Raw genomic sequence first — 22178 nt, forward strand, 5'->3', positions numbered from 1 at the left:
CTCTCTCAGATTTGGAGTATAGCATCTCAGTAGAATGAGGATGATGGAGATGTTATCCCTGAACACAGTTGTAAGAACTCCTCCCTCCGACTGATGTCAAGCTCAGAATTGCTTCTTTTCCAAGAAAGACTTGGTGTGTTTAGACAGTTCTGGGAGGGCGCTGTAGTACCTTGCTGAAAACAAGCAGGTCACAAGATTCATTGTCTCAGTTGTAGGACTTTTCCAGTCTCTGTAAATTAAATTTGCATCACCAGAGAGACCGATATGTTGTTCTTCAGCACCGTAGCCTTTTCAGCCACATTTAAATAGGCGTAGGGTATAGGCAAAGCCATGTGTGGGTTATAGCCTGTCCTGATATTTGCTTCTAGACTAACAATGCTAAGATATGGAACTGAAATAAAATCCTAGATGAAAGCAGCAATTAACAAACAAGTCGCCCTGACTTTACCATACTGTATTCCGTAAACAGGTTCATTCTTGCATCCAGGCGGTTCATGAAACTTAGTACAGACCAGGAAATGTTACCTCAGCATTTTTTTAAATTCCGTAATGACCCTCGTACCTAAGTACACACCCTACACTTAGCTGCTTCTAAGTACTTCCCCGGTTCATTACGGCACGTCCCTGTTTCTTGAGGCATCTCCATATTGCTCTCGTGTTCTTACGACAGCTTGCTGGAAAACTGCGCGGAGGCTCGCCAGCTCTTAACACACGGAGCCCGAGAGGTCTCATTTCTGAGCCTGCATTAAAAATGTTTGCAGCTCTAGTATTCAAATCTGTGAGCCAACAGCGGGAGCCTTTCATATGAATGGCAAAACTTTCTTTGAGCAGGATTTGACTCTGCAGAAGCCATACTAAAGAGAAAACATGTCTAGCTCCTCCAGATTAGCTCTCCTCGTCTCTCTGCTTCTCCAGAGCAGGGCCGTTGCCTCTGGCAACTTCTCTGGTCCAGTGTCCAGTTCAGTTTTAAATAGTTCAAGCCAGCGGGACTTCTATCACTTCCCCAGGGAGACCATTCTAATACCACTGGCGCCTTTATGATTAGGAAATGTTTCTATTTAATTATTGTAGCATAATTCCCTCTTTCCTTCATACTTGAAGCCCATCCAAAGGTCTGCTAGGCTGTCTAATTACTGGGTACATCCATCCCCTCTAGTAATACCTGCTCGTTTCAGTCTGATGGAAATTGTTTGGAGTTTGGGGGCATCTATTTTCATTTCATTCAGTAGGATGTTTGTTTGTCCAGACCCACTGGGTCCCAGGAGAGGAAAAATAAAACCCATGGGAGAGCTGGAGAGCCAAACAGCTGGCTGTTATTTTACCTTTCGTTATTGAGTGACGTTCTTTTACCTTTCTCTCTTAAGAGCACGTGCAGTGTTGTGCAGACATTGTAATGCTGATTCGAAACGCCACAAGACACATGTGTCTTCTCTTCCGCAGGGTGGGTATCCCGTGCCCGCCACGGCCTCAAACACTCCCTTGTTCCGACCTGAGGATGAGCTGGAACATCTGACCAAGAAGATGCTGTACGACATGGAGAATCCCCCCTCAGATGACTATTTCGGTAAGTGCCGTGTCACTTGGGCTAACTCTCCCCGGGGCCTTTTGATCTCTGTACCACCCTCCGCAGTGGGGAGAATTGGCAGCCCCCCTGCTAATGCAATGGCAGTCATGATGTTGGAGTCTCTTGATATGTTTGGGGTAATTTTTCAGAGCGATCCCTCTAATTTCAACATCCATCTGGTGCTCACTCACTGACCAGTATCTAAGTTCAGTGTTTCATTGCCTGGGTCTTTCTGACACCATCAGTCTACAACCTTCGGAGCTATAGGGCCAAATTCAGCCTGAATGTAAATTGGTGCAAAATCATAGGGCCTGCTTCTTTTTCCACTTACATGGGTGTAAAGCAGTGGTTCTTAAACTGTTGGTCGGGACCCAGAATGGGTCTTGATGACCCCACGTTAATGGGTCTCCAGGGCTAGCTTAGTCCCAGGGCCTGGGGCTGAAGCCGACACCCAAGGGTTTCCGCTCTGGGGGCAGGTCTCAGGTTACATGGCTGAAGCTTCGGGGCTTTGGCCCCACTCAGTGGGGTAGCAGGGTGCATGCTTCTGGCCCCGTGCAGTAATGTGCGTTGTCAGAAAGGATTCACAGGGGCAATGGGCTTTGAGAGCCGCTGGTGTAAAGCAAGAGCAATTCCATTTGTGTCAGTCAGTTTTACACCGATCTAAGGGCATGTCTACACCACGGAGAAGATCAATCCTCTAGAGATCGATCTTCTAGCGTTCGATTTAGCAGGTCTAATGTCGACCTCCCCCCCCCCCCCCCCAAAATCAAACGCTGAAGGCATCCCCCACCGGTGCCCTGCACTCATTCTGCGAGGAGTAAGAGACGCCGATCGGAGCGTGTGCTCCCTTCAGCCTCCCGCAGTGTAGAAGCAGCGGCGGCTCAGCTTAAGATAAGCCGAATCCAGCTTCCATTTTGTGAAGCTGGACAGCGTACCTTAAGCCAGCCTGCCTGGTCTAGTGTCGACCAGGCCTAAGTGAAGCGAAACTCCGGCCCAGTGGACTTCAGTGGAAATACTCCAGGGTTGATCATGACCTCTAATAAGGATGTCATCTTGCTTGTCTGAACGAGATGGGCCACTAGGTCCCTTTGTAAAGGTATTTCATTGTGGTATCTCGTGTCTCTGTGTAAAATACAAGTTAGGGTGAGCGTTGAATTGTGTGGTGAAGCCAAGCACCTCCCTCATTCTTCGGGGTCTCCACTTTCTGCTCTTCCGTTTCTCATAAGCGTGGCTGAGAGATCCATCGGGGAGAGACAATGGTTATGAGACGGAACTTTGAGCTTTGCTCGGGATTTAAATTTGTGAAGCTGAAATATTTATGTCGTGCTGGCTAAGGCTGCATCACCAGGTGACTTGACTTCTTTCAGAGGGTGGGTTTTGACAGAGAGAGCTCGGTCGCGCACAGGGGTGGGATATAAAGCCCTTCTGCTTTGTGGTTTGGAAACAATGATCATTTGCCACCCAGTGGCTGATGAGCTTGCATGAAAGCAGTAAGTTACCTCACTCTAGCACCCAGGAGAGGTCCCCAAATCACTAACGCAGTCAAATATCGCCAGCTGCGTTGTCCTCAGCAGTAGGGGCAAAGACTGATTGGCTGTGGCAAAAACTAGGAGACCCGCAGCTGACATACTTACATCTGGGCACCTAACAATCCCCTGATGGCATGTAATTCTTAGGGACTGACTCACGCATCTCAAGCGAGGTCTCCGGTCTCAGTTTTCTTTTAAACATCATTAACCAGCTGGAGGAAGATGATTAACATGTGCCTGGTCGTTTTCCTAAATTCCTCCTCAGTTCTGCTCAGCCTCTTGTGTGCTCCATACAGCATTTTGGGGGAAGTATCCATGGGTCATCTACAAAGAGCAGGGCAGGTAGTGGAGAAATCCAGCCTGGAATACAGCCATAAAAGAACGTAAGAGCAGCCAGACTGAGTCAGACCAAAGGTCCATCCAGCCCAGTGTCCTGTCTGCCGACAGTGACCAATGCCAAGTGCCCCAGAGGGAGGGAACACAACAGGTAATCATTACATGATCCCTCTCTGATCATCCATTTCCAGACAAACAGAGCCTAGAGACACCATTCCTACCTATCCTGGCTAATAGCCATTGATGGACCTAACCTCCGTGAATTTATCTAGCTCTTTTTTGAACCCTGTTAAAGTCCTGGTCTTCACAACATCCTCTGGCAGGGAGTTCCACAGGTTGACTGTGCGCTAAGTGAAGAAAAACTTCCATTTGTTTGTTTTAAACCTGCCACCTATTCATTTCATTTGGTGACCTCTAGTTCTTATGTTATGGGAACAAGTAAATGACTTTTTCCACCCATCATGATTTTATAGACCTTTATCCTATCCCCACCTTAGTCTTCTCTTTTCTAAGCTGACAAGTTCCCAGTCTTTTTAATCTCTCTTCATATGGCACCCCTTCCAAATTCCTAATCATTTTTGTTGCCATACGAGGTGATAAAACCAGATACCCACACAAGTCACTTAAAAAAGTAACTTAAAATATTCCAAACTTGCCTCGCGGTTGAATTGAGGATTTTTTTTTCATGTATAAAAAGGCATTTTGACCTCACAGTGAAGGAAGGGAGTGCTCTCTCTCTCTCTCTCTGTTGCTGCTTATGCTGTATTCATTCTGTGGATATGGAAAGCCACTCTCCAGGGCTAATAGTCTAGCACCTTTCGCCAGCATTAAACCTGTTTGGAAAAATTTAAGGACTAGGGAGCTGTCCTATGGACTTTGCACAGTTAACAGTCTGAATCAATCTCTCTACCTTTGAAGCTGTCCTGCATTTATTTAGCATAGTACCAGGGACTGTACAAACTGACGATTCACGCCGCACACTGATCAAATAATCAGGGAGAAAAAAAAAGGACAAGTGGGCAGAGACATTGACTCTGATCTGCTTTAAATATCTTCTGCCTGAGGTCTAAATGCCATGGTAATTGTAGCATCCCAGATAGCTGTCAGCTAATCACTTTATTAGTTTGAATTTAGAAAACTGGATCTTGGCATATTAAAAGTTGGTTAAGAGCAGAGAGGTTTTGAACTGAAGAATCCAATTAACCTTGGCGGAAAGCTTCAAGGCGTTCTATTAAGTCATGAAAATGATTTGTCCAAATAATTACATTTGAACTGGCATGCGAAAGAAAGGTCATTTTACGTGGTCCGTCAGCACTCCGGGTCTTCTCTTTAGGAGCTCTCCTCCTGCTAGTCGGTTTCGCTTTTCACTTCTCGGGCTTCCATCAGGTTGTTTATTTTCTGGATGCTGTGTCGGAAGTGAAGTGGGGCTCAGCAAAGTTCTGTCTGTTCCTAGCTCCAGAAGTCTCGGCTAGACCCCCTACAAGGCTAGCAGATGAGTTCAGAGACAGGGCAGCTTGCAGTTCCATCAGCTCTCTTTTCACCAGAGCACACCCTTGCAGCTCTGCTTGATGGAAATTACTGTAGACGATTTCACACACAAGGGACTCGCTCTAGCCAAGAAACATTTTAAAAGAAATCGCCCAAGCATATACAATTGAAGGCAAGGGATCGTTCATGTGCAAGGAGGAAGACACTGCTGCCGTGTAATCAAGGTAGGGCCCATTAAGGCCTTGCCAGTTAAGAGCTTGCCACAAGCAGCGGGCTAATCAGGGCTAGGGTTGCCAGATGGTTTAAGAAAAAATAAACACCCCTCTTTGCCCCCCCCCCCCAAAAAAAATTGGGAAAAAATTCTGTTGAGAAAAAAAAGGGCGGGGGGAGACCAAAGTTGTTAAGCAAAAAAAAAGCCTTTAAATGGCCCCGTGCTCCTCACTCCCCCACCAGATGCGGCAGGGCAAAATTGTCCCCGCCGGCCTTCCGTCTGAGGGAAACAGGAAATATCGAACATTTCACATGTCCGTTATTTTCTGGTTTTTTTACCCGATTGGGGACCCAATTAATGGGCAGTCTGGGCGAAAACTGGACACCTGGCAACCTTAATCAGGGTACCTGCGGCCAATTAAGGCCTGCCGGGGCCAGTTTAAGTGGCTGCCTCAGGAAGGGCAGGGGAGAGGGCCAAGGGCTGAGAGGGAAGAGGTGCACTGAGGGAGCTGAGGACTGGGAGTGTGGTAGAGAGTGCTGTGGAGAAGCAGGAGGGGCTGTTCTGGGAGGGATCGTTTGGGAAAGTGGCCCGGGAAAGGCTGCAAGATGGAGTGAAGGAAAAGCCGCCAGTTCCTCAGGGTCGCTGGACTGGAACCTGGGGGAGTGGGGAGGCCCAGGTTCCCCCCAACCCTCCCCACACCACTTCAGAGTCTGCCCCTGAGAGGGGAGACCAGGACTATGAAGGGTTTCACTCCAAACTATGGACCAGCTTCTGAGAAGATGGCTCAGTAGGCCCTGAGCTTTGCCTCTAATAAAGGGCCAGAGACCGGGTGGAGGGTCACGGTGAGCCTCTGAGACCAGACTAACCACCAAGAAGCGCAGGACCCTCAGGCCACAGCTAGAACTTTGCCACGATAGAGAGAGGTGGTGACCGGGCAGCTCCTCAGGATAAGGCATCTCGGCAGCGGGCTGCGGATGGAGTTTGCCGTGCATCCCAGCCATCCGGCGTGCATGCACAAGATGGCTGTTTGCTCGGTGCTGTGCGGGCCAAAATGCCTTTCCTCGTGGTTCATTCCACGTTATGGCGGCGGGGTGCATACAGGGCTCTTGATTCCCCAGGGAGAGCTTTGGGAAGATTTTTCTTCTGTGCTTCTGAGGACCTGGTTCTGCTCTCAGCAGTGACAGCCCACAGGCTCGGGGAAATTCCTTCGGATTTGCTCCATGGCGAATGAAAGGAAAGACACCTCCACTGGCATGCCGATAACCACACTGGGACTTCAGCTCCTCGTGCTGTTTATTCCTCCTCCTGGCCGGCCTCACCCTGGGATTCGGCAATATAAATGACTGTATTGTTATGGCAACTAGCAAGGCTTGTCTCTTGGTAACCGGGGAACACGGCGCTTGCTACACACGCAGGCCACTGGTTGGCTTCTGCCACAGCTCGCGAATGCAAGAAAGGGCGCAGCTTTGGCATTGTGAGTTTTCCTGAGGGGCGACCATTTGCTAAACAAACCAGGCCAGGGGCAGACGAACAAGAGAGCCGACAGTCTCCGTGGGCCCCTGGGCAAGCTGGGGGCCTTGCTCCACACCCACAGAAGGGGCGGGGCCTGGGGCAGCAGGGGGCGGGGCCTTGAGCAGCCAGCCCTCAGCGCCACCTAGAGCATGCCTACGCTCACCCCTGAGCTGCCCAGAGTGCGCAGAGCTTCAGCAGTGATCTAAAAGGTCCGGACCGTGGCTAGGAGCCCCAGACACCTTTGAATCGCCCCCAGGCAACCATCCCCTTGTCCGTTCATCCCCCATTGGAGGGCCTGCAACCAATTGATCAGAAACAGAACTACTACCTGAAGTCCCAACCCCAGAATTTTGATTGTGGACGGTAAAATGCTTTGGAACAGCAGGACGTTTTTGGTTTTAGCTTCCTGGTGAAGTTTGAATCTCTGGCAGTCAGCAAAGTCATATTTTCCCGTCTAAATGCAGCTGGTTTGATAATAAACACACTTAAAAGAGAGCGAGTGCAGAGCACCAGGCTATGATTTGGACAGAGAAACTCTGCTGGCTGTCCCAGACGGTAACACGAAGGTGGCTTGCGGGTCATTGAACAGCACCGTTTTTTGTCTTGACTCGGAATAAAGAAAGACTGTAATTTCCTAGTGTCTGCTAAGAAGCATGAAACGCTATGATGAAAAATCAGTGCATGTGTCCTTTTGTGGGGCAGCAACCCGCGGTGACCTCCTTACCCAGTATTCAAAGATCAACCGTATTCATTTAACAACTTCCCACGTGGGCAAGTTGATTGATTATTTATTTAAGCAGCAATGCCACAAATGTGCTAGCTGCTATGAAAATGCATCGCAGGACATAGTCTCTTCACTGAAGAGGCTGCAAGCTATGAAGAGAACGGTGCGGCTCTCCAAACCCTTTTACAGAGGAGAGATAGAAGGAGAGAGAGAGATCAGGGCAGTGGTCACTAACCGGGAGATCGGGATCGACTGGTAGATCTGCGACCCTCTGGCAGGTGATCCTGACCAGTTTGGCCAGGAAGCTATCAAGTGCCAGCACTTCAGCTGCCCCTCCTCCCACTGCTGCGCATCTCCGGCCCTTTGCCTTGGAGCAGTTCCCCCATGAGCCTCCAGCTTGCTGTGCAGGGCAGGGGAGGGAGAGGAGGGTGCTGATGTCAAGGTGCCCCCTTCTCCCATCCTGTATCCTGTCTCCATAGAGCAGAGAGGGGCACCACAGGACTTGGGATAGAGCAAGCTTGCTGGCTGCTTTTGGGAGTGGTGCAAGGGCAGGGCATGGGTGAGCCTGCCTTAGCCCCCTGCACCACCACGTAGGAGCCACCTGAGGTAAGCAGGGCCCAGCTGGAATCCACAACTTAAACCCCTGCCCCAGTCATTAACTGCCTCCTGTACCTGAAGCCCCTGCCCAAGCCCTGAGCTCCTCTGCATCCAAACACCCTCCCAGAACCCGCTCCGACACCCCAACTGCCTGCCCCAAGCTCAGCTCAGAGCCCTTCACACTCTAAACCCCTTAACCCAAGACCAGACTCTGCACCCCAACCTGCTGCCCCAGCCTGGTGAAAGTGAGTGAGGATGGGGGAGGCAGGGAGGAGGGAGTGAGCAGGGGCGGGGCCTCAGAGAGGGGCGGGGCAAGGAGCACAAAGGAGGTGGGGCCAGGATATTTGGGTTTGAAGTAGATCTTGGGTTGCACTTAAATTCAAAAAATGATCTTGTGCTTAAAAAGGTTGGAGACCCCTAGATTAAGGGATTTGTCCAAGGTCACACAGGAAGTCTGTGGCAGAATTGAAACCTGAACGAAGAAACTTCCAGAGCCCTGTGTGCCATTAATCACCATTTTTCTCATTTGAAGACAAAATCATCAACATTTTGTTTCCTCTGGTGTAGTTTAGTACAACTTTACTTAAGATCTATCAGCATTGAAATCAGAACCATATGGGGAGAACAGGGGGAGTTAATAACATGGCTGTGAAAACAAGACAGGGAAAAAAGCCACTCCAGGATCAAATTTAGTAATCTTAAGTGATATTAGTGTATCACTTTCAGCTATCGCACTGCAGAATTTAGATAATACGCAGCTATTATGAAAATTGATAATTCACCGTAGTAATCTGTTACTTTCCAGTCTAACAACCAGCATCCGATTACAGGGTGGTGTGGATTGTTTCTTCTGTTTTTCATTGTTAGCATTTGTCCTCTTTGAAAATTTGTATTGGTGTTTTTGTCTTTAGCCTGTGGTTTTCTCGGGGTGTTTTGAATGTCACGTTGTTTAGTCGGGGACGGCTCTTTTATCGGAGAGTGAAATATACCAAAGAAACATTATAAACAGAACTTTCTCATGTATTGAGTGTTCTCCCCTGGCGTTTTTCAGTCGGAAATGTACAGAAAGGGTGGTTGTTTTTTTTTAAGGAATCATTTTGACTCAGATTGTGAGAGATGACTCATAACCCACTTTCTCATCTGAGAGGTGTAAAAGAAAAATTCCAACTCTGCCGTTGGCGTCAGCATAATCGATACGGCGTGCTTGTCAGAGGCACAGAGAGGAAGAGGCGCATCAGAAGAACAAAAAGATTCAGAAGTGGCACAGAACTCTTTCATTTCTTCCTGAATTTGCCAGTGCCCCACAGTGGCTAGTCATGTCGTCCACAGAGCACACCAGCCTCCAGTCAGAGTGTCAGAAGAACGTAAGAACGACCATACTGGGTCAGACCAAAGATCCATCCAGTCCAGTCTCCTGTCTGCCAACAGTGGCCAATGCCAGGTGTCCCAGAGGGAGTGAACAGACCAGGGAATGATCAAGTGATCGCTCTTCTCCACCCTCTGACAAACAGAGGCTGGGGACACCATTCCTTATCCATCCTGGCTAATAGCCATTAATGGACCTAACCTCCATGAATGTATCTAGTTCTCTTTTAAACCCTGTTAAAGTCCTAGCCTTCACAACCTCCTCAGGCAAGGAGTTCCACAGGTTGACTATGCGCTGTGTGAAGAAGAACTTTCTTTTATTTGTTTTAAACCTGCTGCCCATTAGTTTCATTTGGTGGCCCCTAGTTCTTATATTACGGGAACAAGTAAATAACTTTTCTTTATTCACTTTCTCCACACCACTCATGATTTTATAGACCTCTGTCCTATCTCCCCTCCCCCCCTTAATCTCCTCTCTTCCAAGATGAAAAGTCCCAGTCTCTTTAATCTCTCCTCAAATGGGACCCATTCCAAACCTCTAATCATTTTAGTTGTCCTTCTCTGAACTTTTTCTAGTGCCGGTATATCTTTTTTGAGATGAGGAGACCACATCTGCATGCAGTATTCCAGATGTGGGTGTACCATGGATTTATATAAGGGCTATAAGCTATTCTCCATCTTATTCTCTATCCCTTTTTTAATGACTCCTAACATCCTGTTTGCTTTTTTGACCGCCGCTGCACGGTGTCCTTGGCTAAGACGCAAGGTCGGGATGCCGGGACATGAATGGTCCGAATGGGTATTCAAATCACAAACCTCCACTTCAACAGATCTGTAGATACCGAAATGCTGCCCATCAGTCAGGGACGCAACCTCATCTGACTTACAAAACAAGCCGTAGGCTTGGAACCATCTTGTCTTTGGGAGAGCATTCTGTTCACGGCTTGGAGGGCAGATGGCAAACCTGAGGTCCTGTGATCCACCAGGTTGAACCTTTCTGGACCAGAATTCTCTGATCTGGAAATATCCATCGTCCAGCACGATTTGAGTGAGATGGATGGCCACTTTTCATGGGCGTGGCCAAGTCTCCCGCGGCTCCCATGAGGTTTGTTTACAGCCCCAGTCCTGGCTCTCAGTGTTCTGTGCTGTGATTTAGCTCTGATTGACCCCTCAATGTCTTCTCAGAGCCCAGAGAGCTGTGGAAGGTTTGGCAATGCTGCTAGACAATATTGACCTCCTGTTGCCCGGAAAATTCTCTCGTTCGGGATTGGTCAGGTCCCGAGGGTGCTAGACTAGAGAGGTTCAACCTGTAGTAATAAGATTCTGGTGGCCAAGAATTGAAACTGTAAAATCAAGTCTAATTCATTATAGACAGGCCTTAATTTATGAATGAAGTTTCTTGTATTAGATCTTTTGGGGGGTTTTTGGTCCCTCCTAAGCCTGGGGCGAATATAAAAGCTATAGCCAGGAATTACCACTTTCTTTACAGAGTTCCACAAGTCTTGGAGGAGGAGGCTCCACCAAGGGTCAAGAAGGAAATTCCACCCACCCCAAGAACAACATTGCTTGATTAGCTCCATTGCACAATTAGCTTCTAGGCATTCTGGGAATAAGGAAGGAAACCGTTCCACTCAACACAGCATTGCACGTTAATCTACAGGAGAGATGATAGATAAATGTATGCGGCATTTGCAGCATCAAATACTGGCCATAGCTAACAGGCTACTGAACTTGGTGGACGAATGGTCTCAAATACTGTTCCCTTCTCACTTAATCCATTTTCCTTTCTGGAGCCTATCATAGCTTTCGCATCTCCTTACAATTCTTATTCCCCATCGGAATGCATCTGTGTGCTTTTTCTTATTAATCCAGCCTTGTGTTCCATTCGTCCAGGAAACCGCAACACCCTATTGTGACACCATTTCCTCCACAAATGCCGGTTCCTGGCAATAGCCTTACAAGTTCCTCGCTCGCTCTTGTGGCAAATGCATGTTCCGATTGTGATGACACATGAGTGAACAGAGTCAATGATTTGTAGCTGTTTATGGGGAGGGGGCAGTTTCTGAGGACCAGAGAGAGTTTCGGGGTGGGGGACGGTGCATGGTTTGCATTATATTTTTGGTTTTAAAAATCTGCTATTTGCCGGAGTGTCCGTATTTACTCCTCCTCTGAATGCCCTGCCTGGGTCATTCATTCTAGCTGCTCCTCCGCACTGTCATGTGAGGAATGAGCCTGCCTCCTTCACTCGGCCTTTATCACACACTCTTGAATGAGTGGGAGAGAGGGAGCTACATTTCTGATGAGCCTCCTATTTCTGAACGTGGTGATAGGGTTACCAGGTGTCCAGTTTTTGCCTGAACTTTCCATTATTCGGATACCCCCCATCCAGTTTAAAAAAAAAATCTGCTTTCCTTAGAACGGAAGCCCGGTGGGGACAATTTTCCCCTGCTGTGTCTGGCGGGGTGGGGGAATGAGGAGCACGGGGCCATCTAAAGGCTCAGCGCCTCCCCCCTTTTTTTTTGCTCAACAAGTTTGGTCTCCCCTCCTCCTCCCCCCTCCCCCCCCCCCCCCCGAGTCACACATCCATCCCCGTTCTGTGGGCGTTGGGTTGGCGTTTCTTCTCCTGGCAAGAGCTAGTGAGACTCTAAATAGTATTTTGTTAACAGAGGGGGTGGTGCCCCCCGTTGGGGGGGTGGGGAGCTCGTAGTGTGAGAGATACAGGAAAGAGGACTTAGTTTGAGCAGGCCGACCTTCACGTGAGTTATAGCGGCTGCATCAGAACCCAGCTTGCAAAGAGATTTCCTTCCTCCCTGGAGATGGGCTGGCAGTCCCTTGCAAATCCTCGCTAGATCTGAAACATCTTCAGTAGCACTGACTCTCAGAGTTTGGGGGGGGGGGGAGGAGCGGAGAGGTGAATGAAGTCACAACAACTTGGAAGCAAACTGAGGGCAAAGTTTGGCGCGTTTGAAAATCCCATCCCATGTCTTTACAGTTACAGACTGCAAACCCCTGGGCTTGATCAAAACATCAGCTGCCAAGTGCGACATGCGTCTGTAATTCCCCAGTGACTGCTCATTCAGTAACACCCCTGCTGTCACTGAACCGGTCATAACCTCTTCCTCTAGGCGCATTTGCTTTCTAAATATAGGCTTGGTGTTTTGTTTTTGGGTGGTTTTTTTTTTTTTTACGTGCAGAAATATTGTCTAGTGTTTTTGCATAGGATAAAATAAAAAGGAAGATTAAATATAAGATGCACTGTCTGACTGCTACATAATAATAGCGCTTATTTGGAGGGGCAGAGCCAATCGTCATGGGATGGAAGTAACACAGGACGCGAATTTGCCATTCTGTTCAGTGCAAGCAGAGTTTGGCCGTTTTCTGTTAACGGCCAGTTGCTAGTCCGGGATAGGTCTGGCATGGTCTGACATGACCTGTAAATTCTCAGGCCTTGTCTACCCAAAAAAAAGCTGTGCCAGTTTTACTTGCTATGTGATTTCAAACTGATTTAGATAAACTGCTGCCCATGGCCATGCATGGAGCTGAGGGTGCTGACGTACCCCCTGCCTGGAAGTGGCGTCCATTCAGAGTTGATAGCTTTGGTTCTGTGGCTTTGAGCACCCCGCTATAAAAAATTGTTCCCAGGCTGCTGAGCCCGTGTGGATCTTCTCTGAGTGTAATCCAGGCTTCGGTGAAATTGATGTTGAACTGGTTTTACTTGGGATCACTTTCCACACAGGTTTGTCCTGGATTAAAAAGTGATTTACATTGAATCCGTGCACTTCCTTGCATGTCTGTAAGGACTGAGCCAGTTTCTAATATCATAACGTTCCTGCCTCAGGGAATGCTCCCTCAGAGTGGCGTTTTTGTCCCCCTGTAGTGGGTAGGCCCCAAATGGAGCCTTATGGATCTGCAGCTGCCTCTCAACTGATGGGCCTCAAGCTGGAGAGGCGTTTGTGCTTTGAGATCCAGAAGCTAGGGTTGCCAGATAGTTTAACAAAAAATATCGAACATCTCTCCCCTCCAAAAAAAAAAATATGGGAAAAATTCTATTGAGAAAAAAAAGAGGGGGGGGGGGGGCGACCAAAGTTGTTGAGCAAAAAAAAGAGGGGGAGCGCTGCACCTATAAATAGCCCCGCACTCCTCACTCCTGCACCCCCGCCAGATGCAGCAGGGGAAAATTGTCCCCGCCGGGCTTCCGTCCAAGGGAAACAGGAAATACCGGACATTTCACATGTCCGGTATTTTTTTTATTTATTTATTTTTTACCGGACGGGGGACCTGAATAACGGCATCCGGGCGAAAAGCAGACACCTGGCAACCCTGCCAGAGGCTCTAGGTCTAAACTCCACAGGCAGCTCAAACAGAGGCGTGGTGCTGATGTTGACACCCCTGAACTGGATGGGCGAGTACCCTCCCTCCAGCTAGGCAGGGGGGCATGCGGGTGGTGCAAGTCGGAGAGCTGAAGGCTGCCTCGGCCTGTGCCGTCCCTGGTCTGTGGATGAACAGAGGGCTTCCTTCTCCAGAGCCGTCCAGCCAAACTGTTTTCCCAAGCTGGGCATTTGGCTTTTAACAGAGAAATGGCGTTTGTAGAGCTGGTTTGACCGGAGTCATTGGACACGGGCAAGGCCTTATTTGGGGGGAGACTGTAGGAAGGTAAGTGGATCATCAGGCTGCCAGTAGATTGTAGCAGCTAAGAAAAAGAGGGACCCCCCCCCGGGGACTGGGAGGGGGACATAAAATAGGGTAAGAAGTCGGTCGGGCATGGGCAGTGCATGCTGAGCTGGGATTGGTTCCTACGAAATGGCCGAGCCCGTCCACAAGCGGGTCATGCAAAGTACAGTAAATACACCGCGATGGGGAAACGAAGAGCTTGGCCGTGTCACTCTGGCGGGGCGGAGCACCGTACTGCCACGTAGCGTGGCTTTGCTGGGTGCCAAAAAAGGGAACCTGAGCGACAAAACTGAGGACAACCAGCGTTCCTGGGGAGCCAAGAGGAAAAAGTTTCGGGGGAGCTCAATCGGTACTTTGTAGGATGTCAATTAATCTCCAGCTCCCAATGTTTCCCTCTCACTCTACCTTGCAGGCCCTACTTCCACTTAGGCAGGGCAGGCTGTCAGGGGCAGGGAGAGAGAAGGAATGAACGTGCCGAAGGTTTATCCGCTTTTGCATCCTTGCTTTTTGCGCAAGCCCTAGGAATACAACAGCGTTCCCTTTAGGATAGGAGAGGATCAGAGACCGACAGGCAGCCCTGTACAGACGTCAGTGGTTCAAGACTTTTACGGTCACAGCACAGAGACGCAGAGGGGGAAATGATCCTTCGGGATATGTGAGATAAATCCCTCAAGCCCTGGATAATTGCAAATATCTTGAAGAATAAGTCACTGGTGAGGCCACATCTGAAGTACTGCGTCCAATTCTGGGGCCCCCATTACAGAAAAGATATGGGTGCATTGGAGAAAGTCCAGTGGAGGGCAACAAAAATTACTAAGGGGTGGGAGCACCCCCTTTATGGAGATTCTCATAAATCTCATGATTTATGAGAAGAAGCTGAGGGATTTGGGCTTGTTTAGTCTGCAGAAGAGAAGAGTGAGGGGGGATTTGAGAGCAGCCTTCAACTTCCTGAAGGGAGGTTCCAAAGAGGATGGAGAGAGGCTGTTCTCAGGGGTGGCAGAACAAGGAGCAATGGACTCAAGTTGCGGTGGGGGAGGTCTAGGTTGGATATTAGGAAAAACTATTTCTCTGGGGCAGGGGAGCACTGGGATGAGTTTCCTAGGGAGGAGGTGGACTCTCCATCCCTAAAGGTGTTTAAGTCCTGCCTTGACCAAGCCCTGGCTGGGATGATTGAGTTGGGGTTGGTCCTGCTTTGGGCAGGGGGTTGAACTCGATGACTCCTGAAATCTCTTCCTGCTCGAGGATTCTAGGATATCACAGGCCGATGACTTGAAGCACAACCCAGCAGGGTCACGCACAAACTGTGCGCCGCATCCCCAGCTGGTGCATGTGAGGGAGTGTCTCCCCATTGATTTGGATGACACTGCACCCATTTCCATCGCTTGAGGTGAAGATCTGCCCCAGTATATATAGAATGAGCACACTGGAGGGGCTAGAGACCTTTGGCTGCTCACTTGCACTCTCGGGGGTGGGGAGAAGGTGGGCAGCGAGGAACTGCTGCAAGGCGAGACGTCTGACAGGTTTTCTTTCGGCATATTCCGACTGATTTTGCTCCTCTTTCGGCCAGCAGCATCCCCTGCTAGCCCTCCGCCCTTCCCCATAGCTGTTCCTTGTGTAGGCGTTTGCCACATCTTAGCTAGAGAAGTATCTTTCCAAAACACGGTCAGCATTTGTGTTTATTTCATACCATCCGCGCCTTGTAGTGGGAAACAAAGGGTTTGGTTTTCCTTGTAAGTGGTGCTGGAGTGCTGAAACCCAGAGACAGGAGCCGCAGGCTCGGAGCATGCGTGGTGGCGTTTGGATGCAGATGTGAAACGAACTCGAAAGTTGCTGCAGCTCTCTGTTCTAGAAACTGGATTGTGGACTTCCCAGGCCCTGACTTGCGTGCTGTGTTTGAGTGCTCTTGGTCCATGCCAGGGCCGAAAACGGAAGGCTTGTGGAAAGGAAAAACCATTTACAAATAGAAAAATGTGACCAAACTGTTCTGAATCTCACAACCCATTTGGTGCATGTGAGTCACTGTTTTATTTAATCCAAATTGAGCCTTACGGGGCTTCCCTTTTCTGTTTTGGATACAAGCTGCAACAAGCCATAACTTTTCACTCGGACAAAATTCTGCCATCCAGCTAGTTGATTTTACAGTATGACTAATAGCTTCCCGGCACCAGCCTATGTGACTTGTCAACACACACACACACACACACACACAAAAGATGCACCACTTTTAGTGAAAGTGAAAATTTGAATTGAGTTCAGTTAAGGTGGTACACACCATCCTGGGGAAAACTCGGATCAGTTTAGGAATGGCTTAGGTCAGTTTAAACATGTCGGCCTGTGGCACCTGCGAGATTAACAAAATATATATGTAGTATCATGAGCTTTCATGGGCCACGAAAATTCATGATACTAGAGTTTCAAAGGGTATGTCTACACTACCACCCTAGTTCGAACTAGGGTGGTAATATAGGCAACTGGAGTTGTAAATGAAGCCCGGGATTTGATTTCCCGGGCTTCATTTGCATATTGCCGGGCGCCGCCATTTTTAAATGTCCGCTAGTTCGGACTCCGTGCCCGTGGCTACACGCGGCACGGACTAGGTAGTTCGGATTAGGCTTCCTATTCCGAACTACCGTTACTCCTCGTGGAGCCTAATCCGAACTACCTAGTCCGTGCCGCGTATAGCCGCGCGGCACGGAGTCCACAGTAGCGGACATTTAAAAATGGCGGTGCCCGGCAATATGCAAATGAAGCCCGGGAAATTCAAATCCCGGGCTTCATTTGCAACTCCGGTTGCCTACATTACCACCCTAGTTCGAACTAGGGTGGTAGTGTAGACATACCCTAAGGTACTACAAGATGACTCGTTTTTAGATCGGTTTAGTTTAAGATAATTAGCAATAGCTTTAAGCCAGCCCAAACTGACTGTGTCCACACACACACACACACTCAGAATCATAGAATCATAGAAGAGATTCAGAAGGTCATCAAGTCCAGCCATCTACCCAAGGCAGGACCAATCCCAACTAAATCAACCCAGCCAGAGCTTTGTCAAGCCAAGACTTAAAGACCTTTAGGGATGGAGATTCCACCCCCTCCCTAGGGAACCCGTCCCAGCGCTTCCCCACCCGCCTAGGGAAAGAGTTTTTCCTAATCTCCAACCTAGACCTCCCCCACTGCAACTTGAGCCCATTGCTCCTCGTTCTGCCACCTGCCCCCACTGAGAACAGCCTCTCTCCATCCTCTTTGGAACCCCCCTTCAGGGAGTTGCAGGCTGCTCTCAAATCCCCCCTCACTCTTCTCTTCTGCAGACTAAACAAACCCAAATGCCTCAGCCTCTCCTCATAGGTCATGTGCTCCAGCACCCGAATCATTTTTGTTGCCCTCCGCTGGACCCTCTCCAGTGCGTCCACACCCTTTCTATAGTGGGGGGCCCAGAACTGGACACAACACTCCAGATGTGGCCTCACCAGAGCCGAATAAAGGAGAATAAACTTAAGTCTTAATTACAACTACACAAGTTTATAACTGGTGCAGTTTTCTCACTTCAGCTTTGTCTGCGCTACAGAGTTTATCTCCTCATCGCTGAGCTGCTAGAGTCTAGCTTTTCCAGAGAGTTGGTCTCTGAGCTGAGACCAAGCATTGGAAGTTTTGACCCCAAAGCTGAACTTTTTCAGCAAGCAAGCAGCATGTGACGACAGACGGATGATAGTAGCTGTGCCTTTTGCTGTTAGGTTTCATTGGTGTCCCCCATGTCCTCTGCATAGACTGGATGTGCTACAGGGAGATCATTTTAAAAATGCTTTGGCCAATTATTGCTACCCATTTTCCCGTCTCCCTCCGCCAATAAGAGCCTGTTCCCTTCACACGATCAATCTAACTCTCAGAGGTGAATCACAATTATAATTACAGTAGAGTCTCGATTATCTGATCTAAACAGGACCAGAGGGTGGTCGGATAGCAGAAATGTCGGCTACTACGGACTACTAATAAAAAACATGGGTATAAATATGTATAAACTCAATTTATTACTCATTCTAATGAAAAAATAAACATCAAACGAAAGTACGACTGCACTCGTGCGTGGTGGGGGTGTGCAGCGCTGATTGTGATTGGCTGTTGTACATGCTGCATTCTTATTCGTCACGTTGGCGGGCGGCACATGACGGTGGGCGGCACGTCGGATAAAACAGAATGTCAGATAAGCAAAGGTCGTAAAATCGAGACTCTTCTGTAATACAATTTTTAATGCCATCAAATAACTACCTTCAAGAAACTCTCGCCCCGTAATGCTGGTGTGGTGTTAAGGGATGGGCCTTGCCGAAGCTAAACCAAGCGGTGTGTGTCCCTTTCCAAAGGCTATAGCCTCCTCTTTTTCAATTGGATAAAGCTCTCGTGTCTTGCACCAGTGGAGAGTCAGAACCTCAGGCCTGGATGGGAAAGAAGGAAACATCTGTCTGGTGTAAAGAGAAGCTGGGCAGCTGTTAGGAGCGGCTCAGAGGTTTGGGGAGACAAACGTTAGGCTGAAGGGAAACGGGTTCGTGTCAGAGGGCAGGTCGGGGGGGTCAAAGCTGCATGATGGAGTCAGTTTACTTTGCGGGCAGTGGGGGTGCAGAAATGCCTCGGCACCTGGCACTGCTGTGTGGATTCCTTTCCAAAGGAATCTGGTGTCCCCCTGAAACTCAGGGGGGCTTGCACGTCTAACACCCTTACACTCCTTCGACAGTCCCCGGCCTGAAAGCCTTTGGGGGCCTGACTGCCCAGCAGCAAGTCTTTTTGCTCCCTTATTTTCTGCCTCGGCGACATTTCTCCTTCTGGTCCCCCCCAGGCAGGTGGACAGGCAGGAGTAACGGGCAGAGAAAAAAATCGCTGATTCAGCAATTCGCATCTCCGCCCCGTGGCCGGCCTCTTACATCTCTCCAGTGACTGGAGGCTGCAGCGCACCTGGCTTCCCGCCACCTGCCTGCCCGGCTGTCTAGCCAGGGGGAGGCACCTGTGGAGACTCAGCAGTGGTCCAGTGAGCTGCGTGAACGCTGACGGGCCTTGCCTGGAGGAGATGAACTGATTGGTTTGGGGAGGAAGGGGAAGAGTTTTGCAACAGAGAAACCCTCGCCATTCATGAATCCTGGGAGCCGTGGCCCCTGGTCTCTGCGGCAAGCTCTGTGTGGCTCGCAGACTCACCACAGGGGCCGGGAGCTGCTGGGAGCTCCTCATGGTTCCTGGCTCCTGCTACTCCATCCAGGCCAGGTCAGGAGACCCACCCGAATATGTGCCCGAATAGGCAAAGTCGGAGCTAGTGATGCCGCGAATCAGAGGGTTTCCTGTAAGCTCTGTTTGTTCTGGTGTGATGGTCTCTCGCTCACGGATGCTGGCGCGTGTCTAGGCTCCTCGGTGCTCGGGCAATGCAGATAATACTGGGAGTGCCTTGCCTCAGGTGGCTTTGGGGTGAACGGTTGAAATCAGTCCGTTCCCCACCGTGGGCTGGAAAGCTGGTCCCTCGACAGGGGCGGCCCTGGACTAGCAGCCAGCAACTGGCGCCCTAGGCGAACCAGGCAATCGGCACCCCCACCTCCAAACCCCTCAATGCTATTGCACCACCATTTGGCGCCCCATTTAACTTGGCGACCACCTAGTTCCCCTCTATGGACGGACCAGCCCTGCTCGTGGACAGTCTGAGGTGTTCGTTGTCATCTGCCCAGCAGCGCGGTTCTCAGCCTGGTATCCCCAAAGGTGCTCGGGTTTCTGTCTGAATCTGGGACTCTTGTGTCTTCGGCCTCGGCGCACCTGGACACTGGTACCTTTATCACAGCTGGGATGTGGACGGTCTGGCTAGGGCGGGTCGGACCAGGAGCCATGCCGCGTGGTCAGACCAGGGCTTGGTCATTGGAGTAGGAGTTGGGAGCTGGTGGAACAGTCAAGAGTCAGAACCAAGTCAGGTCGAAGGACAGAGCCAGAGTCGGGACTTACAGCTGGAGACCAGGAGTTGGCCCAAGGGCCAGAGTCAGCATCCGGTGGGATCTGTAGGTCTGATATGGCCAAGTTGCACAGACAGCTTCCTGCCTAACCAGTGCACTAATGGCAGGTCTTCCATGGTGGCCTGGTGGTGGAGGGGAAATATTTGTCACTCTGCGCCGTGCAGACTGGGGTTATTACCCTCCAAGGGGGGGTGGGAGACCTGCAAATCGTTAGGCACCGAGGAGGGGGCCTCAGAGTTTTGCGCTACATTGTGACTCCCGCTCGCAGTGGGGATGGGTGTCGCATCAAGGGGGTACCAAAGAGTATGGGGAGGGGCTGTTCTCGCTGGGGACAGAATGAGGAGCAATGGGCTCAAGTCGCAGTGGGGGAGGTCTAGGTTGGATATTAGGGAAAATTGTTTCCCTAGGCGGGTGGGGAAGCGCTGGGATGGGTTCCCTAGAGAGGGGTGGAATCTCCATCCCTAGAGGTGTTTAAATCCTGGCTTGACAAAGCCCTGGCTGGGATGGTTGAGTTGGGTTGGTCCTGCTTTGGGTAGGGGGCTGAACTCGATGGCTCCTGAGGTCTCTTCCAGCCCTGGGATTCTAGGATTCTGTCCCTTAGAACCACCCACTACTGCCACCAGGAAGTAGAAGCTCCTTGCTGTGTCAGAGCGCTGAGCCAGCGCCTTTCGCGTACAGCTGTGCCTGGCATCGGATGGGAAAGCCAGAGCCCCGAGCCGCTGCCTGCTCAGCAGCTGGGACTTCCGCTGCTACACCAGCACCAGAGACGTATTTTTGTGGCTCCCCGAAAGAGGATCCTGAGGTCGTGTGCAGAATTTCAGAGAAGGTCCCCCGCAGACAAGGGAAATGCCCAGAAATCCACCCCCTCCTCCAAAGGGGTGGGGGAGGAGAGAGATTTCCATCACACACGTTTCAACCAAGCTTTTTAGCCAGACACTTGTTTCTCTGTTGTTTGTTCTTTCTGTTTCAAGAGTCGGTTTTGAAATTAGATTTCTGAAAATGTAAGTGCAAAGGGCCATGGCTCAGTGGCTTGGTACCTGGGGTCCGGAGTGGTGCAGAGAAATTTACAGGGTGGCTCAAACATAAAATCCATCTACTCCACTATCCTTTTCCTGGCAGCGCCTAGCACCAGCTGCTTCATTGTAAGGTGCAAGAAACTCCCTGGTAGCAGTGATAGGATAATTTGCTCCTGAGAAGGTTTCCTTCTGAGTAAAGTCAGATTTTTTCTTTCGGCTGAAACTTTTGTCCGGGACGGGGCGATGCAGGTTCGCTTATACTGCGACATTTCCCAAATAATTTTTGCTGAATTGGTTTTTGTTTTGGTTTTTTTGTTGTTGTTGTTGTTTTTGGTGGAGGAACCAAAACAAAAATCTCCCAGAAGTTGGTACATTTCATGCCCGTGTTTTCGAAACGAAACATTTTGATTATAGGAGCCAAAATCATGTTTTTTATTATTCGATTCCCTTTGATCTACTTTTTTTTTTCAAAGGCACCATCATTTTTCAAAGCTGCTCCACATCAAAACCAAGTGTTTTGTTCAGCCCCAAGCAATTTTTGGTTTGCCAAAAATTACAAACTGTTGACTTGGAGTTGGCTCTCGGCAGCCAAAAAAATCCATTCTCCTCGCCGCTCTGTTCCTCTTCCCCGTCAGCAGTTGCCGTAAGCCCTAAGTAGCAGCCGTTTCTTCTGAGCAATCATTTCTGCCGAAAATAGTCGTTTTTTCACTGAAACTTTGAAGCAGTTTTTCTCTCCTTTTTTTTTCAAACTGGGAAAGGAAGATGGGGAAGAAGAAAGCAAGAAGTGTTTTTTTCCCCCGCCCCTACTTCCTCTCACTTCTCTTCCCCACCCTTCTCTGTTTCAGGTGGGGGTGGGGAATTTTTTTTCAAAGTGGGCTTTTTTCCAACCTATTTTGAACGAAAACAAAAAAAATCCAGCATCGTCCAGTGCAAAACTAAGAATTGCATGGAGAGAAACATCAAAGAAAATAAATCTTTCCTGGTTCATATTTTTCATCAGCCGTATTTGCCTCTTTCCAATCTGCCAGTGTATAGATCCCGTCTAAAATTTCCATTTATATTTGATCACCTGGTCGGTCACCTGTTTCAATTCAGGTTAGATCCCTAATGACTGGGGAGTTAAGGTTGGCCTCCATCCCTCTCATCCTTTTTGGGGGTAGTCCTCCCTTGCCAGAGATAAAGCATCCTTGGCC

At 49.5% G+C, this 22178-nt stretch overlaps 1 protein-coding gene across 7 annotated transcripts in view; it reads left to right on the top strand.

Annotated features, from left to right (window-relative positions):
- The window catches only part of LPP (LIM domain containing preferred translocation partner in lipoma), a 555915-nt gene that overhangs the window by 443773 nt on the left and 89964 nt on the right, over positions 1 to 22178 (top strand). For all 7 annotated transcript variants that reach the window (XM_075938239.1, XM_075938236.1, XM_075938238.1 and 4 more), the window contains one exon: positions 1441 to 1564. In XM_075938239.1, coding sequence (XP_075794354.1) covers positions 1441 to 1564 — 124 coding nt within the window. The remainder of the gene's footprint in view (positions 1 to 1440; positions 1565 to 22178) is intronic.

The sequence above is a fragment of the Pelodiscus sinensis genome, chromosome 10 (assembly GCF_049634645.1).
Source record: "Pelodiscus sinensis isolate JC-2024 chromosome 10, ASM4963464v1, whole genome shotgun sequence".
Classification (NCBI taxonomy): Eukaryota; Metazoa; Chordata; order Testudines; family Trionychidae; genus Pelodiscus; species Pelodiscus sinensis.